The 22,476-nt window shown below is 33.4% G+C and overlaps 1 protein-coding gene across 4 annotated transcripts; it reads right to left on the reverse strand.

The window, feature by feature from the left end:
- Positions 1-562: 562 nt before the first annotated feature.
- LOC143229548 (PI-PLC X domain-containing protein 1-like) lies at positions 563-14,631 on the reverse strand. 4 transcript variants are annotated; one of them, XM_076462033.1, is made up of 3 exons: positions 14,499-14,631; positions 11,037-11,167; positions 563-4,155 (listed from the first exon to the last, which is right to left on the reverse strand). In XM_076462033.1, exons 2-3 carry the CDS (start codon positions 11,158-11,160, stop codon positions 2,954-2,956), a joined length of 1,326 nt encoding a protein of 441 aa, XP_076318148.1. In that variant the 5' UTR covers positions 11,161-11,167; positions 14,499-14,631; the 3' UTR covers positions 563-2,953. The 4 variants fall into 4 exon arrangements, with proteins under 4 accessions (XP_076318148.1, XP_076318147.1, XP_076318146.1 ...); XM_076462032.1 differs by having other exon boundaries at positions 14,304-14,528; XM_076462031.1 differs by lacking the exon at positions 14,499-14,631 and adding an exon at positions 13,052-13,077.
- Positions 14,632-22,476: the final 7,845 nt, after the last annotated feature.

Below are 22,476 nucleotides of genomic sequence, written 5' to 3' on the forward strand. Positions count from 1 at the left end.
AATAAATGTCCCCCATGAGAATTTAAAGCTTTTTAAAAATATATCATTCAAAATAACGGGATTTCTTACCAGTTGACAAAACTGCATTTTTGCTAATGACAAAATCGTGGCTCATAACAAATTACAATAGGGTTGAGGGGAAAAAGATAATATGCGTATATAAAATACGTTACATTTTAATTAATAAGACGTGGAGAGTTTGAGATATGACACTTGAAGATGAGATACAAAAAATATTTTGAAAGATGACGGCAATGTTGGATGAGCAAAGACAAGGAAGGGAATTTAAAATGTGCTTAGAAAATCAAGGACAGGCACAAGAAAATAACAAATCTTCCAATAAAGGGTAAATCAGAACAATAAAAATATAATATGGTATAAACTGAGAAATAACTACAATCACAGGACACATGGAGCTTGGAATCACAAACATTAAGATACAATCACTTGTACAGATGATCGAAAAGTTTGTTTCAACATAAAGATTTTACTAACCATGCAGTAGATTGTTATTTCGCCATTTAACATTATTTTTAAATAGATCATACGAAGTGGTTTCTCCGGTTTTAACCTTTTGGTTTAATTACTTTTCCAAATATACAAAATCACTTTCCATCGTTTAAATTACAAACGAAAATAAAATTACAGAAAATAATTGCCAAAAATAGTAACAATAGTGACAGGATTAACCAAAATGTATTAAAAAAAGTATTCTGAATAATTAATGAACCACGAAAGTAAGCCAATTTATTAGTCTTCAGTCTAGTCGACCGTATATCCTAAATAATAATATACTCGTATTATCCTGAATAGCTTATTTTATTTTTTCATAGTGGTGTAAGGCAAATGTGTGAACCTTTAATATAAATAAAAATAAAATATGCTTAGTGTCAGGATCATGAAACTATTTTATAATAGTTAAACTGTTTTACAAACAAGTTAAATAGGTGAAACTATTAACAAATTTTGTTACGGAGAGAGTGGTGCTTGTCTCACTTTGAGAATATTAAGTACATAAATGTTCAAAACTCACTAGCTATAAGTGGTAAGTCTATGGATTTGTAACGCTAAAATCAGGTATTCGATTATCCTAAGTGGACACAGCAGATAGCTCACTGTGACTTTGCTATAAGAAAAACAAACAAACACACACTACACACCAAGTTGTGTATTGGGTTTATACTAAGTTATTCAAGTATTTTTAGTTGAAAATCTTTTAATTTTTTTTAAAATTATGATTCAAAATATTTGACACATGAAAGAAACTATTAATGGTGTATTTTAACATTCAAACAAATGTGCAGATCGAGAAAATAATTATATGCTGCCATCTAACGACAAGTCAATGAAACAATGCTACTAAAAACTTATTTCATTATAACATACGCTTACAACGTTTAAGTAGGGGTTCAGTACTAGTGGTGGACAAAGTGAATGATGTGTCTTTGCGCTTCAACTTATACAACCAAACAAAATGTTGTAAAAATCAAAATTAGTTCAATACTATGAGATTCTTTATTATTAAACACGACAGAGCACGGCGTCGGATTAATGAATCCCAATTTTATATTTATACAAGTAATAAATAAACGTTTTGTAAATATAAAATAATACAGCAATAGCAGTGCCAAAAACAATGCAAACAGGAACACAGGGATGATAATCTATGTATGGCTGTATCATCCCTATTCTCTTGTTTTATACAGTGTAACATAAAATTTTAATATTTTAAGTCATGTATAGTTGATCTATATATAGTTGTATCATCCCTATGCTCTTGTTCTATACAGTGTAACATAACATTTTACGTCGTGTATAGATGATCTATGTATAGTTATATCATCACTTATTCTTGGTTACATTATTTTTGATATTGTAACCCTTACATCATGTTACAGTTACAAAATGTTTTTGTTACTTAACTTGTGACGTTTTTCCCCTGATTGAAAGTTAGTGTATTCTATGAATGTGTGTAATAAAATTGAATATTATGTGTATTGATTATTATTTTTTTATTACTTCACTTCACGCATCATATAAAGGTTGGCTCCCTATAAATGTCTATTGAATAGTGTACAAAGCACTGAACGTTTTACACGTTACAGTCATCTAATGTTCATCTTCTATTGGCTAGTAGTTCTTGTTTCACCCTGTACTTAAGTTTTTAAAAGCCATATTTCTGTAAGAAAACTCACTTTCACACCAGGATTATAATTGTTTTATTACGAGTAGTTACAGGCCTGATGAGAGAGGGGGTCAGGGGGGGCTACAATCCCGGAGCCCAGGGTCAATTAGGAGGCCCAAAGAAATATGGTATAAAGAATAATGTATTCTCATTTTCATAATATACTTAATGAAAAATCACTTTGCCTCAAAAAATACCTTTTACCTAAAAAAATGTAAATTCTCAACACATTTGGTTTCCGTCCACCAGAAATACAAGCTCATGAATGCACCATGAATTTATGAAGACTTCAAAGAGAGCCCCAGTGACATAACTGTCCCCAGGGTCCGTCCTGCCTCTCCACAACCCTGAGTAGTTACTATGAATAAACGATAACGTCGTGCACTGCCCAGAAACACGTATAATATATTTAGGTTCACTGATGTTAGTGATAAATTACTTGTATAGTTATCCCAATTGAAACAGCAAGAAGATACATGAACTGAGTCATGGTTTCTTGCCTAGTTTTCTAGGTATGTTGGGTAGAGAAACATGAAAAAGAATGGCAATTATATTTTAAAGCAAAACTTTCTGTCACTGTTGATTTTTGACGTGCATATTTGTATTATGTCTATTGTGTACCTTTACCACCACAATATATATTGTGTACCCACTATATGATATAATATTATATATGTGTAGATAGGTAGATATACATACTGTTCTGTTAGATTGTCGTCAGTTTGTGAACTTAAAGTAAAATGAACGTAATCTAAAAGTTCCTATGTATTAACATAAAACTCTCTTTCTGTTTGACCTTATAGCTACATTAATAATGTCATTTCCTAAAAAATAATCTGTTGCTATAATATTTGACTGCTTCCACCACAGATCTCTAAACCAACTCGTTAAATTACGATTAACATTGTCTGCTAGTCCTCTAAGACCCTTTGTTGGGTTGATTAAAATGGTGAAAATGTTCGGGGTAAGTTCTGCCATAGAAGACCAAGGTCTGTTAGGAAGGCTTTGACCGAACAGGTTATCAAAGTAGAACTTTAAATCTGAAACAGATCGTCGGTCTCCCCACATCTGTTGAATTCCAGGCCATAGGTAGTTATTTCGTGGCTTCATTTTATGGTTATAAGCAATTAAGAGGCGTTTATTGGTTTTCCATAAGAAACCAAGGGTAACATCTTTGCCATAATACCTAGGGATTAAGTAAGACTTAAAATTATAAAGAAGGATTTCAATAAGATGCTGATGCGCTTCTGGTTTACATCTAAATCCAAAAGCAAATCGGTGAAAATCCATTATTATAATTTCCGAAGTAGCATCGAGAAATCTCTTTACATCATTTAAAACGTTAGACAGAGGATTTCGAGTCCGAAAGAGGTCGTGATTAATCCAAAATTTCTCTTTGGTTCGGGGGTAATAACCCACGCGTATATCAAGATAACGAATACCATATGCAAGCTGGTTAAACACATTTTCTTCTTGGGTGTATTTATATCTTGTGATGATGTTGTCTTTCTTCTTTCCTGGGTATCGCCTGTAACTTCCAGAGTCATGAGTTCCGGGAATCATGAGATCATGGATACGCAAACTGTTAAACATCTTATTATTTTCTTGCATCCAGAAAGGTTCTGCCTTAATACAGGATGAACTGACCAGTCGTCTTGCTCGAAAGTATCCAGCCCAAAAACCCAAACATTTCGATGTAATATTGTCTTCGGTGAAATCGAAATAAGGCAAACGGAAGTTCGTCAGATAAAAATTACCGCGAAGCAAACTTGGAAGAACTGCCTCTAGGGGTCGCCCCACTTCTGTAGTTGGGTCATGGTCAAATAAAGCAACTAGATCATTATCTTGTGGGAAGTCTCCGTGCCAGTTCAACTCCAGAAAACGTACTTTGTCACCACTAGGAAGTGATGAAACGAGAGAAGAGACAGTGAGGAAAGTCTTCATTTGACCATCCAATATCGAATTGCAATCTGTAATAATAAATGGAAATCCTAGCTAATTTATAATTGTTCCTTGTTTGAATTATTTGTTGTTTTAATTTATTTTTATTTTATAGTTTAAATATTTTTAGCATTCATATACATAACCGAAAAATACCATAAATTTAACTACCAAGATTTTACTGATCATTAAAAAGCATGTCTACATAGCTTATGTTATTTGTGAAACTCAGTTTAAACTTTGTGACTTCCCGCTGTTATTCAAATAATCTAGTATACTTGTTGAAACATAAGATAATATGAATTGTTTTCAAAATTTAACCGTCTTTAATTTCTTCATTTATAGCTTGTAAAACGGAAAGTTTAAATTTTATTAATTTTAGACTATATAACATGTGCATAAAAATGGTTTTTGTACGTGTAGATAACGTAGTTTTACTTTATCATAAAAGATAATGATGAAAAGTAATCTAGAAATTAGTTTGCACGTCTAATTCTTTCAACAATTTCGTATTAAATTTTTAAGTGGAAGTGAAAAAAAAGCTGCCTTCTCTAACTGTATAGATCGACAGGCTAAGTTACCGAATTAAATCTACCCATCATAAGACAATGCTTACAGGCTTACACGGCCATGGGGACGTTATAATGTGACGGTGAATCCCACTATTCGTTGGTAAAAGAGTAGCCCAAAAGTTGGCGGTGGGTGGTGATGACTAGCTGACTTCCCTCTAGTCTTAAATTACTAAATTAGGGTCGAAGTTAAAATATCTATACCGACTTGGATGAAAGAACACTAAGAAATATTTATATTTTAAGTAACAGATACTGTTGAACTCGAAAAAGCCAAGTCCCAACCAAGTCGGTGAAAGTGCGGGTCGCCAAGGGTAAAACGATGCCGACCACTGCAGCGGATATTACCAATATGACGCCGAAAAAAAGAAGAAACATACCCAACGAGTGGCCTCAAAAACAAGCAGAGTTAGTCTAGTTCGTTAGGTGGCCAGAAATTATAATTCATTTCAAATCTGAAAAAAGAAATTCCCCGTTAATGGTGTTATGTAGTTTTGCTAAAACAAAATTAACATCTTTTGAATACGATAAAGACAGCAATTTAAGAAAAAAACGAAAACCTAAAAAAAAATTTAAGCAGTTCTAGTGAGAATTCCGAAAATGAAAACAAAGGAGAAGAAACTTCTTGCTAAACATGCTCGCCCTCCCAGCCGTGGGGGCGTTATAATGTGACGGTCAATCCCACTATTCGTTGGTAAAATAGTAGCCCAAGAGTTGGCGGTGGGTGGTGATGACTAGCTGCCTTCCCTCTAGTCTTACACTGCTAAATTAGGGACGGCTAGCACAGATAGCCCTCGAGTAGCTGTGTGCGAAATTCCAAAACAAACAAACAAACAAGAAACTTCTTATACTGAAGTAGAGAGAGTTCCTTTCTCCATTACAGATGATAAAAATTATGTAACTAACCTAAACAAAACCTTGAATGTTAACAATACGAAAACTAATGAAGAAGCTACAAATCCAGAACAAACTGAGGAACAAAATAACGAACACCAAGATTTTACATTAGTGGTCTCTAAAAGAAAAAGAAAAAAATAACTACAACATGATACCATACATCCAAATACACACATCACCAAAATCAAAAACACACCACCAAAACCAAAAACGCACATCACCAAAATCAAAAACACACCACCAAAATCAAAAATACACATCACTAAAATCAAAAACACACCATCAAAAAAACACATCGCCAAAATCAAAAACACACCTCGTCAAAATCAAAAACACACTACCAAAATCAGAAACACACATCACCAAAATCAAAAACGCACCACCAAAATTAAAAACAAACCACCAAAATAAAAAACACACCATCAAACTCAAAAACATACCACCAAAATCAAAAACACACCACCAAAATCAAAAATACCCCAATACTCGATAATTATTGAAGGCGTACCTGTTACAAACAGTAAACCGCAACTAGCTGCGGAAATTAGTTGATGTAAACCAGGTATCGAAATAACCAGTGTTAAGCGTCTACCCAGGGGCGGTGTGTTTGTCTGGGGACAAGGAGCTGCTTATCTTAACAAACATTTTAAAATAATGGCCCAAGGACGCATTCATACCTGCAAACAAAAATTCACCTACTAGGAAGTAAACCACAGCCTAAAGTAATAGTAATTCGTGGGGTGCAGTATTCTATAACAAAATATGGCGTTAGTGATGACTAGAAAACTCACTTGAAGAGAAAAATATATATGTAAAAACGGCTCGTTTGGATTGAGAAAATTTTTATGTAGAGGAGCGAACAACGTATCGACCTTCTTCGGTCATCGTCAGGTTCACAAAGTAAAAAAGAGGTAACTGACCGACAGCTGACCACATGTTTAAAGAGTGTTGTGTAACTAAGTGTGGGAATGTAGAGGGCGTGCTTAGATGTTTGATTATATTTATTAATATAGATATAAAGGTGTTCCTTTGTATTGGTTTATTTTGGGCTTGAGTTGTTGTATAAGTAAGGCTTCTTTAATGTTGCGTTTGTTTATGTTTGTTTCTTTATTTAGTAATTGAGTGCTTTCTATGGTTGAATTGTGTGTATTTGATTTGCAGTGTTTGAAAACGCGTGAAAATGACTTTTTATGCTCTTTGAATCTGGTTTCTATTTTTCTACTTGTTTCTCCAATATAGAAGTCGTGGCAGTTATCACATTGTATTTTATAAATAATGTTGATGTGTAAAAACTACACTGACAAACTCCACACCAACATTATTTATAAAATACAATGTGATAACTGTCACGACTTCTATATTGGAGAAACTAGCCGTTTCTGCACAGATAAAATATGACATTGAACAAGCACTAGAGAATCTAAATATACTCTACAGCAAAGTCGACAAAGTAATCTCCAAGGTCACAAACAAACCTATGTATTTAGTAAGAGTAGACATGGATCAAAATTATAACATCTTGAAATTAATAAATAACGGTATCATTCTATGGTACCAAAAATTCCAAGTCGAACAATTAAAAACACCAGCATTTGTAATTACACAATGTTACAATTGCCAAAGATATGGACACGTTTCAGCGGCATGTCTAGTAACTCCGGAGAACACCGCTTATCTGTATGTAAAAAAGAACAGGATACACCAAAATGTTGCAATAGTGGAGAAACACACACAGTGAATTATAAAGGTAGTGACAAATATAAAAAGATAAAACAACGTATTTATGAAATAAAAACAACAAAACCAATACCAGATGATACATCTAATACAACTGTACAACAAACACACACAACTACAATTACAGGTCCAGCTGAAAGAAAACATTACACAACCAAAACCACTAACAAAGAAACAACGAAACTCAACCAGAACAGTAAACAATACATATATAACTTAACAAAAACACAGATGCAACAAACCTCCAAGAAAACAACAATCTTACAATAAAAGACAGTACAAACGATGATACAAGTCTAATAGTAAACGTAATTAAAAACATTTTTACAGATTTCATTACAGAATTTACAAAACCGACCCAATCTAAAATAGCATAGATATCTTCATAAGCATTGCTAAAAGACATATAACACTACACATACCGCAATTAATCACAACAATCACTGGATACATACTAAAAACATATAAATTCACAGTTCTAAGCATCAACATCCAAGGTGAACTTGCTTCCAAGAAACACGAGATTGAAGACTTAATAAAAGACACTAACTCTGATATTTTTATTCTAAGTGAAAGCCTAATTTATCCCAATAATAGATTCAAAATATGGAATTATACATCAATAAGAAAAGACAGAACAAACAATCAAGACATCAACAGAGGAATTATGTTATTACATAAAAACATTTCCGTAGCTGAAATTAAAATGAACAGTAATAACGAAAATATAATGGTTGATATCCTCCTATAAAATCACTCAATAATAACAGCAGCAGGTACATATTGTTCACCAACTAAATACACTGACATAAACCTAATCCACAACACTTTTTCCTACAACCAAACTACAATTGTAATATGTGATCTGAATAATAAACATAAGAACTTTGGATGTAAATCCACTAACACAAATGGCAGACAGCTATTACAATTCATAGATGATAATAACATAACCCTTATTAACGATAGTACACCCAAGCATACTACCTATGAGACAAATTCAAATGATATCTTAGAGATCTGCCTCATATCTTTTAATGTTAGTCAAAAGTTAATACATTTTAATGTGAGAAAAGATGTTGACAACGATCATCTTCCAATATGGTGTGTCTTAAACAACATACTACCAGATAAAATTAAGCATACAGCTAACAACGAATCAGAAGTTGATAATTATAGTCAAATAATCATGGAGTGCCTGTTATAAGCAGCTACGGACACTGTTCTGAAACAACAACATATAACCATAAACAACGCATGGAAACCAACCAAACAACTATTAACACTGATAAAACAACGAAAGCAATTAAGAAGACAGCTCATGGCAACAAGAAAACAAGAAATAAAAACACAAATTAATAGTATCATAAATAAAATCAGAACAGAAATTAAACACCTAAAACAAGAAAAATGGGACAACTTCTGCTCCCAACTAAATGAATAAACCGACCCTAGAAAGTTTTGGTCACACTTGAAAAGATTGACCAATGAACCTACTACAAGAAAATACCAAACACTGGAACATAACAACACCTTAGCGCAAACCAACAAAGAAAAAGCAGAAGCCTTCAGATATCAATTACAAAACACATAATGACCCAGACATGAACAACTATTCCTACAACAAAGTAAACAACTGTGTAACAAATAACATAGAAACCATATTTTCCAATAAATATTATTAACAATAACACTGATCATACTTATAACTATGATACTCTACTGCTCACCAAAAAAATCACACTAACTGAACTCAAACAAGCAATCAAGAATTCAAAAAAACAAAAAACAAACACGCATAAATACTCTAATACACAAACAATACCAGATAGACTTCTACATAGTGCAATAAAATATTTCGATAAAAACTGGATAAAAAATGAGCTGTTATGCGAACTAGACAGGTATTGCATATATGGTGAAGAGAGTCATAAACACCTCTCTTCGATTAATTTATACATTAGATCATTAAGTTAGAATTATGTAAAAATTAAAAATAAAATAACAATTCATAATAATAATAAATAAATAAATATATATATACAGTATTATAAAAAAATAAATTAGTGCTAAAATAAAATAGGCCACCTATATTCTAGACTTAGATAATCTGAAAGTACAATATACATGGACATTGCCCTGAAAAGGGCCTGAGTAATGTTCATCACTCTGAGCCTCATGTACTAACTATGAAGAGCTCTAGTGTACCTGACTCTCCCGGGTATACAAAATTTATATACGGCTAGAGAGAGAGCGCACCAGATTTCAGAGCTTTATTCTGAAGTATGTCAGTTGTGACTTCATGCTAAACCTTTTCATAAAGCGTACAGTACACATTTGTTTGGCCCGGCATGGCCAGGTGGTTAAGACACTCGAATCGTAATCCTAAGATCGCGGGTTCGAATCCCTGTCACACCGAACATGCTAGCCCTTTCAGCCGTGGAGGCGTTATAATGTGACAGGCAATCCCACTATTCGTTGGTAAAAGAGAATCCCAAGAGTTGGCGGTGGGTGGTGATGACTAGCTGCCTTCCCTCTAGTCTTACACTGCTAAATTAGGGACGGCTAACGCAGATAGCCCTCGAGTAGCTTTGCGCGAAATTCAAAACAAACGTTTCTTCTTACCACCGAAACAAACTCTACAAAACACCTTTAAAACTAATGATAATCTGTTACATTTTGTAAAACATAACATGATAATTCCTATGAACTAAAACAGAAATCATATTCTGCTTTAAAATTCCGCTAATGTTGATCGCTCCTTTGTCAAATAAAGTTACTTTTCTTAGGTTTTTAATCCAAAACCAAAATCATATATATATATATATATATATTATTTACAAATTAAACTACAAATGATTTTAAGATCTTGTTCTGAATTCAAAAACTGTTTAGAATCAAAGAATTTTTCCCACCCCAATATCTTCATAGGTTGTTCATAAATATACTTGTGGTAACTGTAAAGCTGCAAACACTGGTAAAATAGCACAACAATTACATAAACGAACCTACGAGAACGTGGAATTATCCCACAAACATAGTGAAAAAAATTAAATACTCCAGACTGTCAAATATGTATCCACAGCGGAAACAGTAAATGCCCGATCTCTCTAAAGTAAATCCAAATCCTTACTTTTAAAAATAAGATTGTAATGAATAAGTTTATCGATTTCAAACGAACTCCTAATCCTAAGTACTTAGCCTATGTTCTTCATTTAAAATTTGTTCCCACGCAAGGAGTTCCACATCTAATTGTCTTAAATTACAAACCATAACATATTTATTTTACGCATGTGTGGCTATTCCTGCATTTTATATCGATTTGCATTATATCTCTCTGATAATGATATAATTTATAAATTCCGAATAATCCTACGATTAATCAGTTACTGTTATAGCTGTGGTGTCTTTGTCTTAAAGTTAGAAAAATAAGATAATTAACAAAGTAATGAACTAGCACTTGTTCATATCATCTGGTTCCTTACCTAGTACCAGCTCTGATATCGAACAAAATTATTCTCAATGATTTTGGTTCATGTAAATCTCCATTCATTGAAAATTAAGGTGTTAAAATATAAAGCGTAAGACTTTAAGGGCTGCAATTATCTTACGTTAAAAATTATGTGTCTGCATTTTTATTATGTCCAGTTTATCACTTGGAACAAACAATTTCAAAATCAAATAAACCTCTTAATTTGAGGATTTACCTGAAAACCTGAATGGTTGGGTCCAATTGTCTTCAGCGAATGAGCAACGTATGGTGCATTGCGGTAAAGCCATCAATAGCAGAGACGACAATATGGCACTGAATAATATGGTGACATTCTCCATTTGACTTCTATAATAGAGTTGGCACATCGTAAATAGTTAGATAGACAGTCTAGTGATTGTGTTAAATAGTAAATGGGTATCTACTTACATAAATAAAAAGGTTTTTGTGGAACGAATAGTCAATATCGCGCATTTTTGGCATTGTCATATTTTGAATCAGCAATTTTATTAATAAAAAAACTCTCTAAAATTCTAAATTTTTATATTGTACAAAAGCGCCTTCTACTGGTTAGTTGTTTAAGTTAAAAAATGAACCGAAAAGCCGTATTTGTATATATACATCTCTGTATTTCTATTGAACATTATTATACGAATATGTAACATCAGAGATAAAAGATCTGTTAGAAATATGATACAAAAACATTATGTAAAATTACTCTAAGGTTGTAAGTGTTGGGTGCTTAATCAAAATACAAGAGGTTGCGCCATTGAAAGGAAAGTGGAACAAAATAATGGACTCGGGTAAAACAAATGTAATTGTAACAACATCCATGATGAGCAAAACAGTGGTTTAAACCTATGTTGTGTTTGTTTTTGCGCTAGAACTTCATTTTTTCCAACGTTGTCTTCATCTTTAAGTATAAAGTATACCGAACTATTTATTAAATACATCTGGGAACACCAGAAAGTGCTTCTAAATATTTTGTGGATTTCTTTCGGAATTTCACCTAAAACTACACAAAAGCCACCTGCACTATTCATTCATAACTTTGAAATGATAGACTAGGTGGAAAACAATCAGTTGAAATCACTCTCTGTCAACTATTGTGCTTTTCTAGCTTTAACTTTTAACTGTCTTGTTACCGCTTTCTTGTCTTTCTCGTTAACGGGACGCAAATGACGGACCGTCGGATCCACAGTCCAACACATTAACAACTAGGTAATGTCCGGCCAAAATTAAAATACAGAATGAGCACGGCAGTGAAGGACTCTTAATCGGGAACGGATCTTAAGTGTTAGAAACCAAGCAGTTAGAAGTGAACTCGCACGATAAAACGAAAATTATTGAAAATTGTAATGACATAGTAGAGTCATTTTTACCAAGGTTTTAGGTGACAGTTCTTACGTCCGAGATATATTAAATTCACAAACCGAATTTGTTTGTTCGGTGTTGTTGTTGTTTCAAAGCTGATAATAGGATCTTTCAAATCTGTAAGGCAACAACGAAAGTTTGTGTTTTGAAAAAGAAACGTACAACTTAACTATCGCAGTAAACATCTGATATTAATTTCACCAACCTTTTCCAAAGCAATACAATTAAATGTTGTAATTTACCACATTATGGTACATTTTACAAGTAATGAAAAACAAACCTGAAACAAATAGGGTTATCTGACAACATAGAAGTAACCGTTTATTTATTTTTGGTAAAGCCAGAACATAAGATTTTTCTCAAGAACGAAAGTAGCTTCCAGTGTCAATTTACTTTCTATCATCTACTAATGTTTGAGTTATAATACAAATAATTTCTACAAAGTTTATTCAGTATATGTGTAGTTACACTGTTTCATGTTTTATTTCCACCTTATGAGATCTACCAATCAAATCGTGGTGAGGTGAAAGTATACTAGAAAGACAGAAAGGTTTTGTCATTTTTTACATAGGTAAAGGAATAATTATTAAGCTGGCGTCAAACTATACACCGAAATCAGTACATTATGTGAAATTACGTCTGGTAATTTTAAAGTATTTAATTTGGTATAAGTAGTAGATGTGATAAATATCATTACAGTTTATGAGAAGAAGTAATTTTTACAATTAGCGACGTCATTTCCTGAAAGTATTACATACAGATTTTTAAGGCATACAAATTTCAATGACTTGACAACATTCAATAACGTATAAATTTCGTAAGGTTAAGTCTTTTTGCTAAGACATGAATCACACATACAATGGCGTCATTTTTTCTCATGCACAGTACGGCAATAGTGACCCACTACAACATACGTTTATGTCATTAATTATTGAAGTTACAATAACGAAACATAACAAAATATTGCGATGTTTACAGCTTTCAAAAAATGGAGTCTCTGTTCTTAAGCCAAGACCAATGAAATCTTTATGACGAGGTCTGACATGGCAGAAGAGTAGCCCAAGAGTTGGCGGTTGGTGTTAACTAGTTGCCTTTCCGCTAATCTTTCACAACTAAATTAGGAACAGCTAACGCAGATACTCTTAATGTAATTTTGAGCGAAATTTCAAAAACTAAACCATTTCTCTGAAGTAAAAATCAGGAACTATGACGCAATAGACACCGTGAGAAAAATTATCCAAACGAGTGATGAACACAAGGCAACGTAAGATGTGATTAACTAGTAGTAACCTCGTATCATTAGATTGATAATGATAGTAGTGATGAAGTAACACAGTTGAGTGATATTATTTAGATACGTAACAAGAAGAAGTATGGGAAAATCAACAAAAACTGTTTCTTAAACAGTTCCAACTTATCTGTATAAACATTTATATAAACATGGACGGTGTCACTGAGTGATGGTATAACATTTTTGTCAAAACTTTGAATGAATGTAATAGTTATTTCAAGAATATTCGTACTAAACATAATAACCAAAGAGCAACTGCTTTGCTTTGAAGTATCATCCAAATAACTGACTATTTAGCAATTTCAAGAAGTTTTAATAAGAGATTGGCACAAGAATAATTCAAAATAATCGCTCTAGTATTTAAGTATTACCCGAAATAATTTAGTATGTACACAAACTGTAATAAGGCAACATGTTATAGGTGCATCATTTAACATAGCTTCTGCACTATTTAACTGTAACAAGGTGGTATACGATATAAACATAATTCAAAATAACTCCTCTACTATGTAAATATTATCTAAAATAACATATAGATAGATTGTGATAAAGTTCGCTAAAATTGTACAAACTATATTATACGTTAGATTATAGACTCACATTATCCACGTTTAAGTATATAGTGATATTGTAAAAACAAAATTATCTTGGATACTTTCACGAAAAATACATAAAGGTAAATTCTAGTTGAAACGACCTGATAACAAGAACACATCCCTAATGAAAGTAGATCTCTCAGTGTATCTCTCTTTTCTCAAAACCTATTTCTAATATCATGGAGTTATTCAAGCAAAACATTTTGAAAAATAGACTACTTACTATAAATTTCGAAATATTTTTTTTTTTTTTCTCACGGTGTTCCGACAAAAGCCCAAGTAGCTTATATTCTCGAACAATGCTCACTGATAGCTTATGAGTTACAGATATAATACAAAAGAACAGTGAAACAGATTGTCGTAGCGATATTTATATTAAGAGGCTGAGATAAATATTGAGTTTCATGGTACAACCTACCTCTGGGTTGGTTATATTGTGATTTTTCATGAGCAGATACGTTGTCTTTAGGCTACTGAGATATTGGCACTCAGCCAATGAAATAAAGGAGTTTCGTAAGCTTGCTCCAGTGGAACGGTATAGGTTTCATGGAGAAATCGGAGAATGTGTTTATTCACTGCTGCTAATATAAACATATATATATATATATCGTGTTGAATCGCGTAAGTTTATCCTTAATATTTTGAGACCCACACATTTAGTGTTTTTTTTTCTTTAACACCAGTACTGTATAACATTCTGACGATGATTCAAAACTAATTTCTTCAAAATTAATACTAGTTAATTTGGATGGTCGTCCTACATAGGAAACCTAGAAATGTCTTAACACTATTAATTACGTCACAATACATCATGAAGAACATAGCACTGCCTTAGCAGTATTGCTTATGTTGTCGTTTTTGTGTTTAATGGTGATGAAAATAAAAATAAGTAAATAAATATATTCAGGAAAATCTAGCTTTGTCTTACAACTATTAATTATGTCACCGTTCTTTTGTTTAATCTAGAAATGAACAACAAACACTATATATCCCATAATCGAAAAGCAAAAAATATCTTTACATACTACTGAAGTTGAGATTATTAAGAATAATAGCAAGGAGATTTCTGTTAGTGAAAATCAAGAGAAAAAGCTTTTAGTACATTTTATTTTAAACTAACAGATGAAATTAGTGAGAAGCTTTACAGTTAGCTTAAGATTTCAACTTTTAATGAAAAGTCAGTATCAAACCATGAAGAAGAAAGTTTGTGGAAACTGTTCAGTTGGTCAAGGAAACTACTCGAAATAATGCTATTTTAGATATATTGTTAACTTCTAATAGAGAAATGTTTAAGAAAGTGAAAACAGGGTAGCACTATGGGTACAAGTGAAAACTGGGTAGCAGGGTAGCACTTGGGTACAAGTGAAAACAGGGTAGCACTATGGGTACAAGTGAAAACAGGGTAGCACTATGGGCACAAGTGAAAACTGGGTAGCACTATGGGTACAAGTGAAAACTGGGTAGCACTATGGGTACAAGTGAAAACTGGGTAGCAGGGTAGCACTTGGGTACAAGTAATCGTTGCTCTTTAGGTTTGATATTTTGCTGCATATTGGCTCAGGAATAATGATATTTTGATTATAAAATTAGAATGCAACAAGAATTATCTATTGTGAATTGGGCAGCTGAATTATTTAGAGACAATGAACAAATGTGAAACAATTTGTAAAGAAAAGTTTTTCAATATTCAGTACAAATATATTCACAAAGAAAGGGTATTTGTAGCTGCAAGTAAAAACAAGGTTAGCTCACAAAGGTTATGAGAAATGAAATTAAACAAAAGCATCACAAATTTAAAAGATAAAAGAATAAATATATTGTTGAGAATACCAAGACGGTATTAATACTTGACCTCTGAACCCCATATATTAATTTCTTTACTTGTTATGACTTCTGAACAAATGGAATGATTGGCACATTTCCAATGAAAATATTCACATATTTATCTCAAATTATTAATGTATAAAATTATGGTAATATAATTTGATTTATGTCTTTTGGAAAATTAAAAAATAAGCATTTGCAACTTAAAAGGTTTGTTATCTTAATACGGAACATTAGGTAACCAACATTTAAAGGTAAAAACTTAATGTTGTACCATATGTTAATTAGTAAAAAACAACAACAAAGTATTCATAATATTTTAAACGAATTATGATTTGCAATATTTTTCAAATTAACATTTTCACTACCTTCTGACATTTATATTATAGTTAGTATTTTACTTGCATTCAGAAAAATCTTAGGTATAGAATCACCACAAAGAACAGATATGTGTTTGTGTAGTTTTTGTTATTACCAAAAAAGGAAGGTACAAGGAAATCAACATCTTTCGCTTCCGAAGGACATAAAAGGTTACAATAAAATAAATTGTTTTTTGTTTATGTACAGAGCTGTATTGTGTGCCCTCTGCACTATGTCCACTACTAGGATTCGAGTCCGGGATTTTATAATTGTGAGTCCATAAACTTAGAGCTGATTCACCGAAGGACCTATAAAATAAGACTTTAAATTTATGAAGCTCTTTACGTATCTTTGTTTTTTTTAAGTTTCCGAATAAAAGATACTGAACTATATAGCCTGTTGTTTTGTTTTTTTTTCAACTTATTTATTTATTAAAACTGAATTAGCTTATTATGGGCTTCATTTAATTTGATAAATGAATTGTTTTGTATAGCTACGCCCTTCATGGCACAGCAGGAAGTCTGTAGGCTTATAACTCTAAAACCGGATTTCGATACACGTGGTGGGTACGGCACAGATATCCCATTCTGTAACTCTGTAGCTCCGTTAATTTTGACCAAAAAATACCCTTCTTCAAAATGTTGTTAATTTGTTTAATCTTTTATTAGAAAACAGAAAAAGAAGTAAAACTTATGTTTTTTGAACGCAGTCGACAAGATCTGTTGAAATATGATCTCAAATCTTAAGTTTAAAACTGGCTTTGGTAAATACCTGAACTTTTCATGAATTTAGTTAGATTATCTCAAAAAATGAGTTGTGCACCAACTGTAGTTTTGCTGACTCAACAGGACGTGCCCGAAAATTGTATTTGGATTCCAATACACAGGATGATATTTCATTGTTTTCAAGATAGTTGCTGTAGAGTGATGATATATACATTGGATAATGTATAAAAATAACGTATCTATATGTACGTGCTAATACATACATATCTTGTATTTTACGTTAAACAGTTCATGTGTGTTTAGTTACGTAAACAAACTTAATATGTGGAGGAACACAAAGTTCGAGACAAATGAAGCATTTAACTTGAATATTGAGATGTAGTTGTATTGGGTAGAGTTTGATAAATACAGTGTAAACTATTTAATAATGGTGTGGAATACGTTCGGTTAGTTTTGAACTGAAATATTTGAGTGCGTATTTTTTTCATTGAAATGCAGACAGAGATTGCTAGGATAGTTCACACTAATTCCAGTAAGAAATATAACGTACCCATGTAATGTTGGTGAAGAACTACATAGTACATTGCAGTTGTGGCAACTTAAATATCCATACGTTTTGTGGCTTTGTTGAAATTTATTTAAAATGAATAAATCGAAGGTTGGTTGGTTTTGTTAAACAGAAATCTGCACAATAGGATATCTGTGCTCTGACCACATTGGGAATCACAACCCGAGTTTTATCGTCGTAGTGGTTCAGACTTAAAGTTCGTAAGTAATTTTTGTTGAATTCAATTCATAGACCCTATTGAATAATATTTAACTTTGGTATTATTCCTACACAACGTCGCTATTATGATTTAATTTTATGCATTTATTTGCAGTGTTGTGTTGCAACAGTTATGTTGGTTACATAAAAGCCATTCTGTTTTGTTTTTTTGGGGCACGGCATGGCCAAGCGTGTTAAGGCGTGCGAATCGTAATCTCAGGGTCGCGGGTTCGCATCCCCATCACGCCAAACATGTTCGCCCTTTCAGCCGCAGGGGCGTTATAATGTACCGTCAATCCCACTATTCGTTGGTAAGAGTAGCCCAAGGGTTGGCGGTGGGTGGTGATGACTAGCTGCCTTCCCTCTAGTTTTACACTGCAAAATTAGGGACGGCTAGCACAAATAGTCCTCGTGTAACTTTGTGCGAAATTAAAAAAACAAACATTTTTTGTGCAATCAGTCGTAATTTTAATTATCTATACAACGTTTGTTTATTTTATTTCAAGAAGAGGTTGATGCTGTGAACTAAAAAATTGGAAAACTTACAAAGTTATAAATGCTGGTCACTGCTTGTAAAAACGACAGCCTTTTTTTTTTTAGATTTAGGAAACTAGCACAAATCCTAGGTAATATTCTATAAGACTTTCAGATACTCAGTTGATGAATATTATAATAGTATAGGCCTTGAACGAGTAGGTAAAACACTATACTTTCTAATAAAAAAAACTCAGAATCGAACCACTACCAATACAGAAAACAGTCCTTTTCGGAGCTTACCTAACTTCGCAGCGGATTTGTAGTTAAAACATAATATAAAAATTAGTTGATAGTTAGTATCCAGTTGTAATAGTAAAAACATAGAAATATATATACACGTTATACAAATTAATTAGTAATTAATAATTAGTTTAAATGTGATTATATAAGCTACAAAAATGTGATAACGACTGCTATTCGATTCCTACAATCTTACCTACTTACTTCACTTTCCTAATTCTAGTAATGGCCAGAGAATTTTAAAAATTACTTATCTGTCTAAGAAAGAAAGGAATTTTCTTTTAATAACATTGCACAACAAAGTTTTTGCTTCTTGAATACTGTTAGATGTTTTTTATAGATTTTTGGCTGCTGATTACAAAAATCACATCCAAATTTGCCCATCACGTACGGTTTCATCGAAATCGTCAGTTTTGTCATGTTTTTTCTTACATTTGTGTCCAAAATTTTTCGTTTCTGTAAGAGACCTGTGAACAATGTTTTGTGAAGTCTGGGCATGTCCAGGCATGAAATCAGGCCAGGTTGGAAGCTCTTCTGTGGAAGTATGCAGCACGGGCGGGCCGTAGCCAGCTTGACACTGTCTCGGCAGGCTATAAAAGTGGCTTGCACACACATATGCTGCTCATTTGATTAATATAGACCTTATAGTATGTACGTATTGTTTCAGAATATAGCATTCCCTCAGCAGAACTGTAACAAGTAAGTTAGATGTTATAAACGTTTTACAGGACGATTGGTGTCGGTCAATATGTCTCGTCTATGTCGTAACAGCCGCGATACATTTTGCTATATTTGTGGCGAGTATACGATTGTTCATCAAAGACGCTCAATGACTGCTCTTGTGAAAAAAACATGTCATCTGTACTTCGGCTGTAAAATTGGTGATTAAAACCAGGAATGGGCGCCTCACATTTGTTGTGCGACACGTGCTGGCTGTCTGAGAGCTTGGCTTAGACGCACTCGAAAGACGATGCCTTTTGCTGTCCCGATGATATGGCGAGAACAGAAAGATCATGTGACGGACTGTTATTTCTGTTTGACTAATGTGTTTGGTTTCTCTGCCAAAAACAAGAAGTCAATTGAATACCCTAATCTGCCTTCAGCAATGAGACCCGTGTTACATGACGGTAGTCTTTCAATTCCGAAACCACCAGAGGAATGGACCTTAAACGAACCAGATGAAGAAATTACAATGCAGGGAACTAGGATTTTGAACTGTGCTCCTCAGGCGATTCACATCTCATAACACAGTCAGAATTAAACGATCTGGTCAGAGATTTGGTTCTGTTAAAAGTAAAAACCGAATTGCTGGGTTCGAGACTGCAGGAATGGTGTTTGCTGTCACCAGATACGAAAATTTATGTTTATCGAAGCCGCCAAGATGATATGACCAAATTTTTTGCACAAGTTGACAGTCTCTGTTTCTGTGTTGACATCGAAGGATTGTTCTTTGCTTTGGGTTGTGACCATGACCTGCAAGAGTGGCGTCTCTTTATTGATTCATCAATGTTAAGCCTCAAATCTGTTCTGGTACACAATGACAACGTTCACCCTTCAATTCATGTTGGCTATGCAGCACACATGAAAGAAACCTATGAGAACAGGGAAATGTTGCTGAAGCACATCCAGTACAGCAAGTACAACTGAAATATCTGTGGCGATCTGAAAGTCGTTGCTCTGTTACTTGGACTGCAGCTCGGCTATTCAAAGTACTGTTGTTTCATCTATGCATGGGATAGTCGTGCCAAAGAGTCACATTGTTCTTGACAGAGCTGGCCACTCTGTAAAAAGTTAGTTCCATGACAGAAAATTGTGGTGCATGAAACGCTTGTCGACCCGACAGATTTTTTCTTGCCTCCTCTTTACATAAAATTGGGACCTATGAAGAATTTCGTAAAAGCAATAAACAAAGAAGGCGAAGGTTTTTGTAATTTAAGACAGATATTTCCAAGAATATCTGAGACCAAGATCAAAGAGGACATTTTTGTTGGCTCTCAGATCAGAAATGTTATGAGTGTCAAACGGTTCGAAGATCTGTTAGTTGGGCCAGAAAAGATTGTCTGGGAAGCCTTCAAAGACGTTGTTGACGATTTTCTTGGCAATTACAGAGCCCCACATTACATTCAGCTGATAGACAAACTTCTCAAAGCATACAAAACAATAAAGTGCAACATGTCACTCAAAATTCATTTCCTGCACTCACACTTAGACTTCTTCCCCGCAAATCTCGGTGCTGTCAGTGACGAACATGGTGAAAGGTTTCACCGGGACATTGCTATAATGTAAAAACAATATCAGGGCAAGTGGAATTCGTCAATGCTTGCTGACTACTGTTGGACACTGCAACATGATGCACCGGACATCGAATACAAACGAAAATCAGGAGCAAACCACTTTTAATTATGTTGAACTTAATAGCGTATTAGAAACATAAACACAGTTAAATACGTTATTGCCGGTAAACAGTTAACTGTCTATTTCTCGGAGTTCCTACATGATGAAGCAAAACCAAAACAATATTTGTGTATACCCCTGTCACAATCAGCAAAACTTTTCAGGAAGCATAACTTTCAAGAAAATTGTTGTGCAGTGTAGCTGAAGAGAATGATCTTTATAACACTCCAGCCATCTGAGGCCTTAATGAAAAATAATGTAGGTGCAGGAGTTACTTTAGTTGCCTAACGTCGATAAAGGCAACGACCAAAGCACACAAAGTCTTTCAGCTTCCAACATTATCAGCAATATCAAAAGGTTTGGTTGTAATAAACACCACCATTCTAACCAGAATGTCACACATTCACTGAAAATGAAAGATTATGAATCAAAAGAAGCTGTTTCTAGAGATGATGAAAGAAATATGTTTTTTATATACAACTCAGGTGACATTCATCTTCTAGATCACCAACTTACCAATATCTAACCCTAACTAAACGTTTTGCAGTAAAGTCTTCAAAGAAGACAAAGGTTTGAACTTAGTTCCATAAAGATTTAAACTGGTGGCGAAGGAGGAACATTGATTAAAGGTCTGGCTGAAAACCAAAAACTAGTTTCTACAGCAGGATGTTACCTTCCTCAAAAGAAAAGTTCAAAAGACCTCAGCTTGCTCATTTTATATTTTTTAATTTTTTGTTTAGTTAAAAAAACGTTTTTCTTTGGTTATTGGCTTCTTTATTGAATTTAGTTTATATTTAATTTACTCTGTCGAGTTTTGTTTGAGTTTGCATTTGAGTGTTCTTTTAAATTTCAACTGTTTAAAACTCAGGTTGTTCTTTTTATTTTTACACTTTCGTAATGAAAGTAAAGGTATATTTGTTTTCGGTAAATTGTTTCAAAATTAAAAAAAAACCTTTCGTGCATATATTGTGGACTAAGGCAGGGTCCTTGTGAATAATATGCTTTTATGAACTTGCTTTAATCATTGAATCAGACCATAGTTATACACCACAATCGTCATTTAACTTTATTTAATTTTACTGGGACAAGGGTCGTATTCGGGTGAAAAGGTAGTGCAGAGATTTACATAGAATGGTATGAACTCTAGAAGAACCTTGGCTAAACTTGAGAGTGTGTTATTATTTTATTCATTCTTATCTACGTTTGTGGAAGAAGTATTTTCCTTCCACTCCAGCAGATGGTGTTTCAACAACACCTGACTCTGCACAACCAGAGTCTGTGGAACAACAAACGTAACGTAGGTTTAATTTTTTTTGTTCTTAAATTGGAGCCTTTTTTATCATGTCCATTTTAATTTTATTATTCCGCATTTCTTATGGATGTTGTGTACACTTTAGTTAATGTTAAGAATTTATAATACAAAATAAACTATCTAGTTGAAGTATAGTTTGGGCCCGGCATGGCCAAGCGTGTTCCGAGGGTCGAGGGTTCGAATCCCAATCGCACCAAACATGCTCGCCTTTTCAGCCGTATGGACGTTATAAAGAGTT

The sequence above is a fragment of the Tachypleus tridentatus genome, chromosome 10, assembly GCF_004210375.1.
Source record: "Tachypleus tridentatus isolate NWPU-2018 chromosome 10, ASM421037v1, whole genome shotgun sequence".
In the NCBI taxonomy this organism is placed as follows: Eukaryota; Metazoa; Arthropoda; class Merostomata; order Xiphosura; family Limulidae; genus Tachypleus; species Tachypleus tridentatus.

Coding starts and splice junctions, on each gene's coding strand:
- LOC143229548 (XM_076462031.1), bottom strand. Junction 4,156..11,036: donor CCAACCATTCAGGTTTTCAG/GTAAATCCTCAA, acceptor TTATTATTACAG/ATTGCAATTCGATATTGGAT.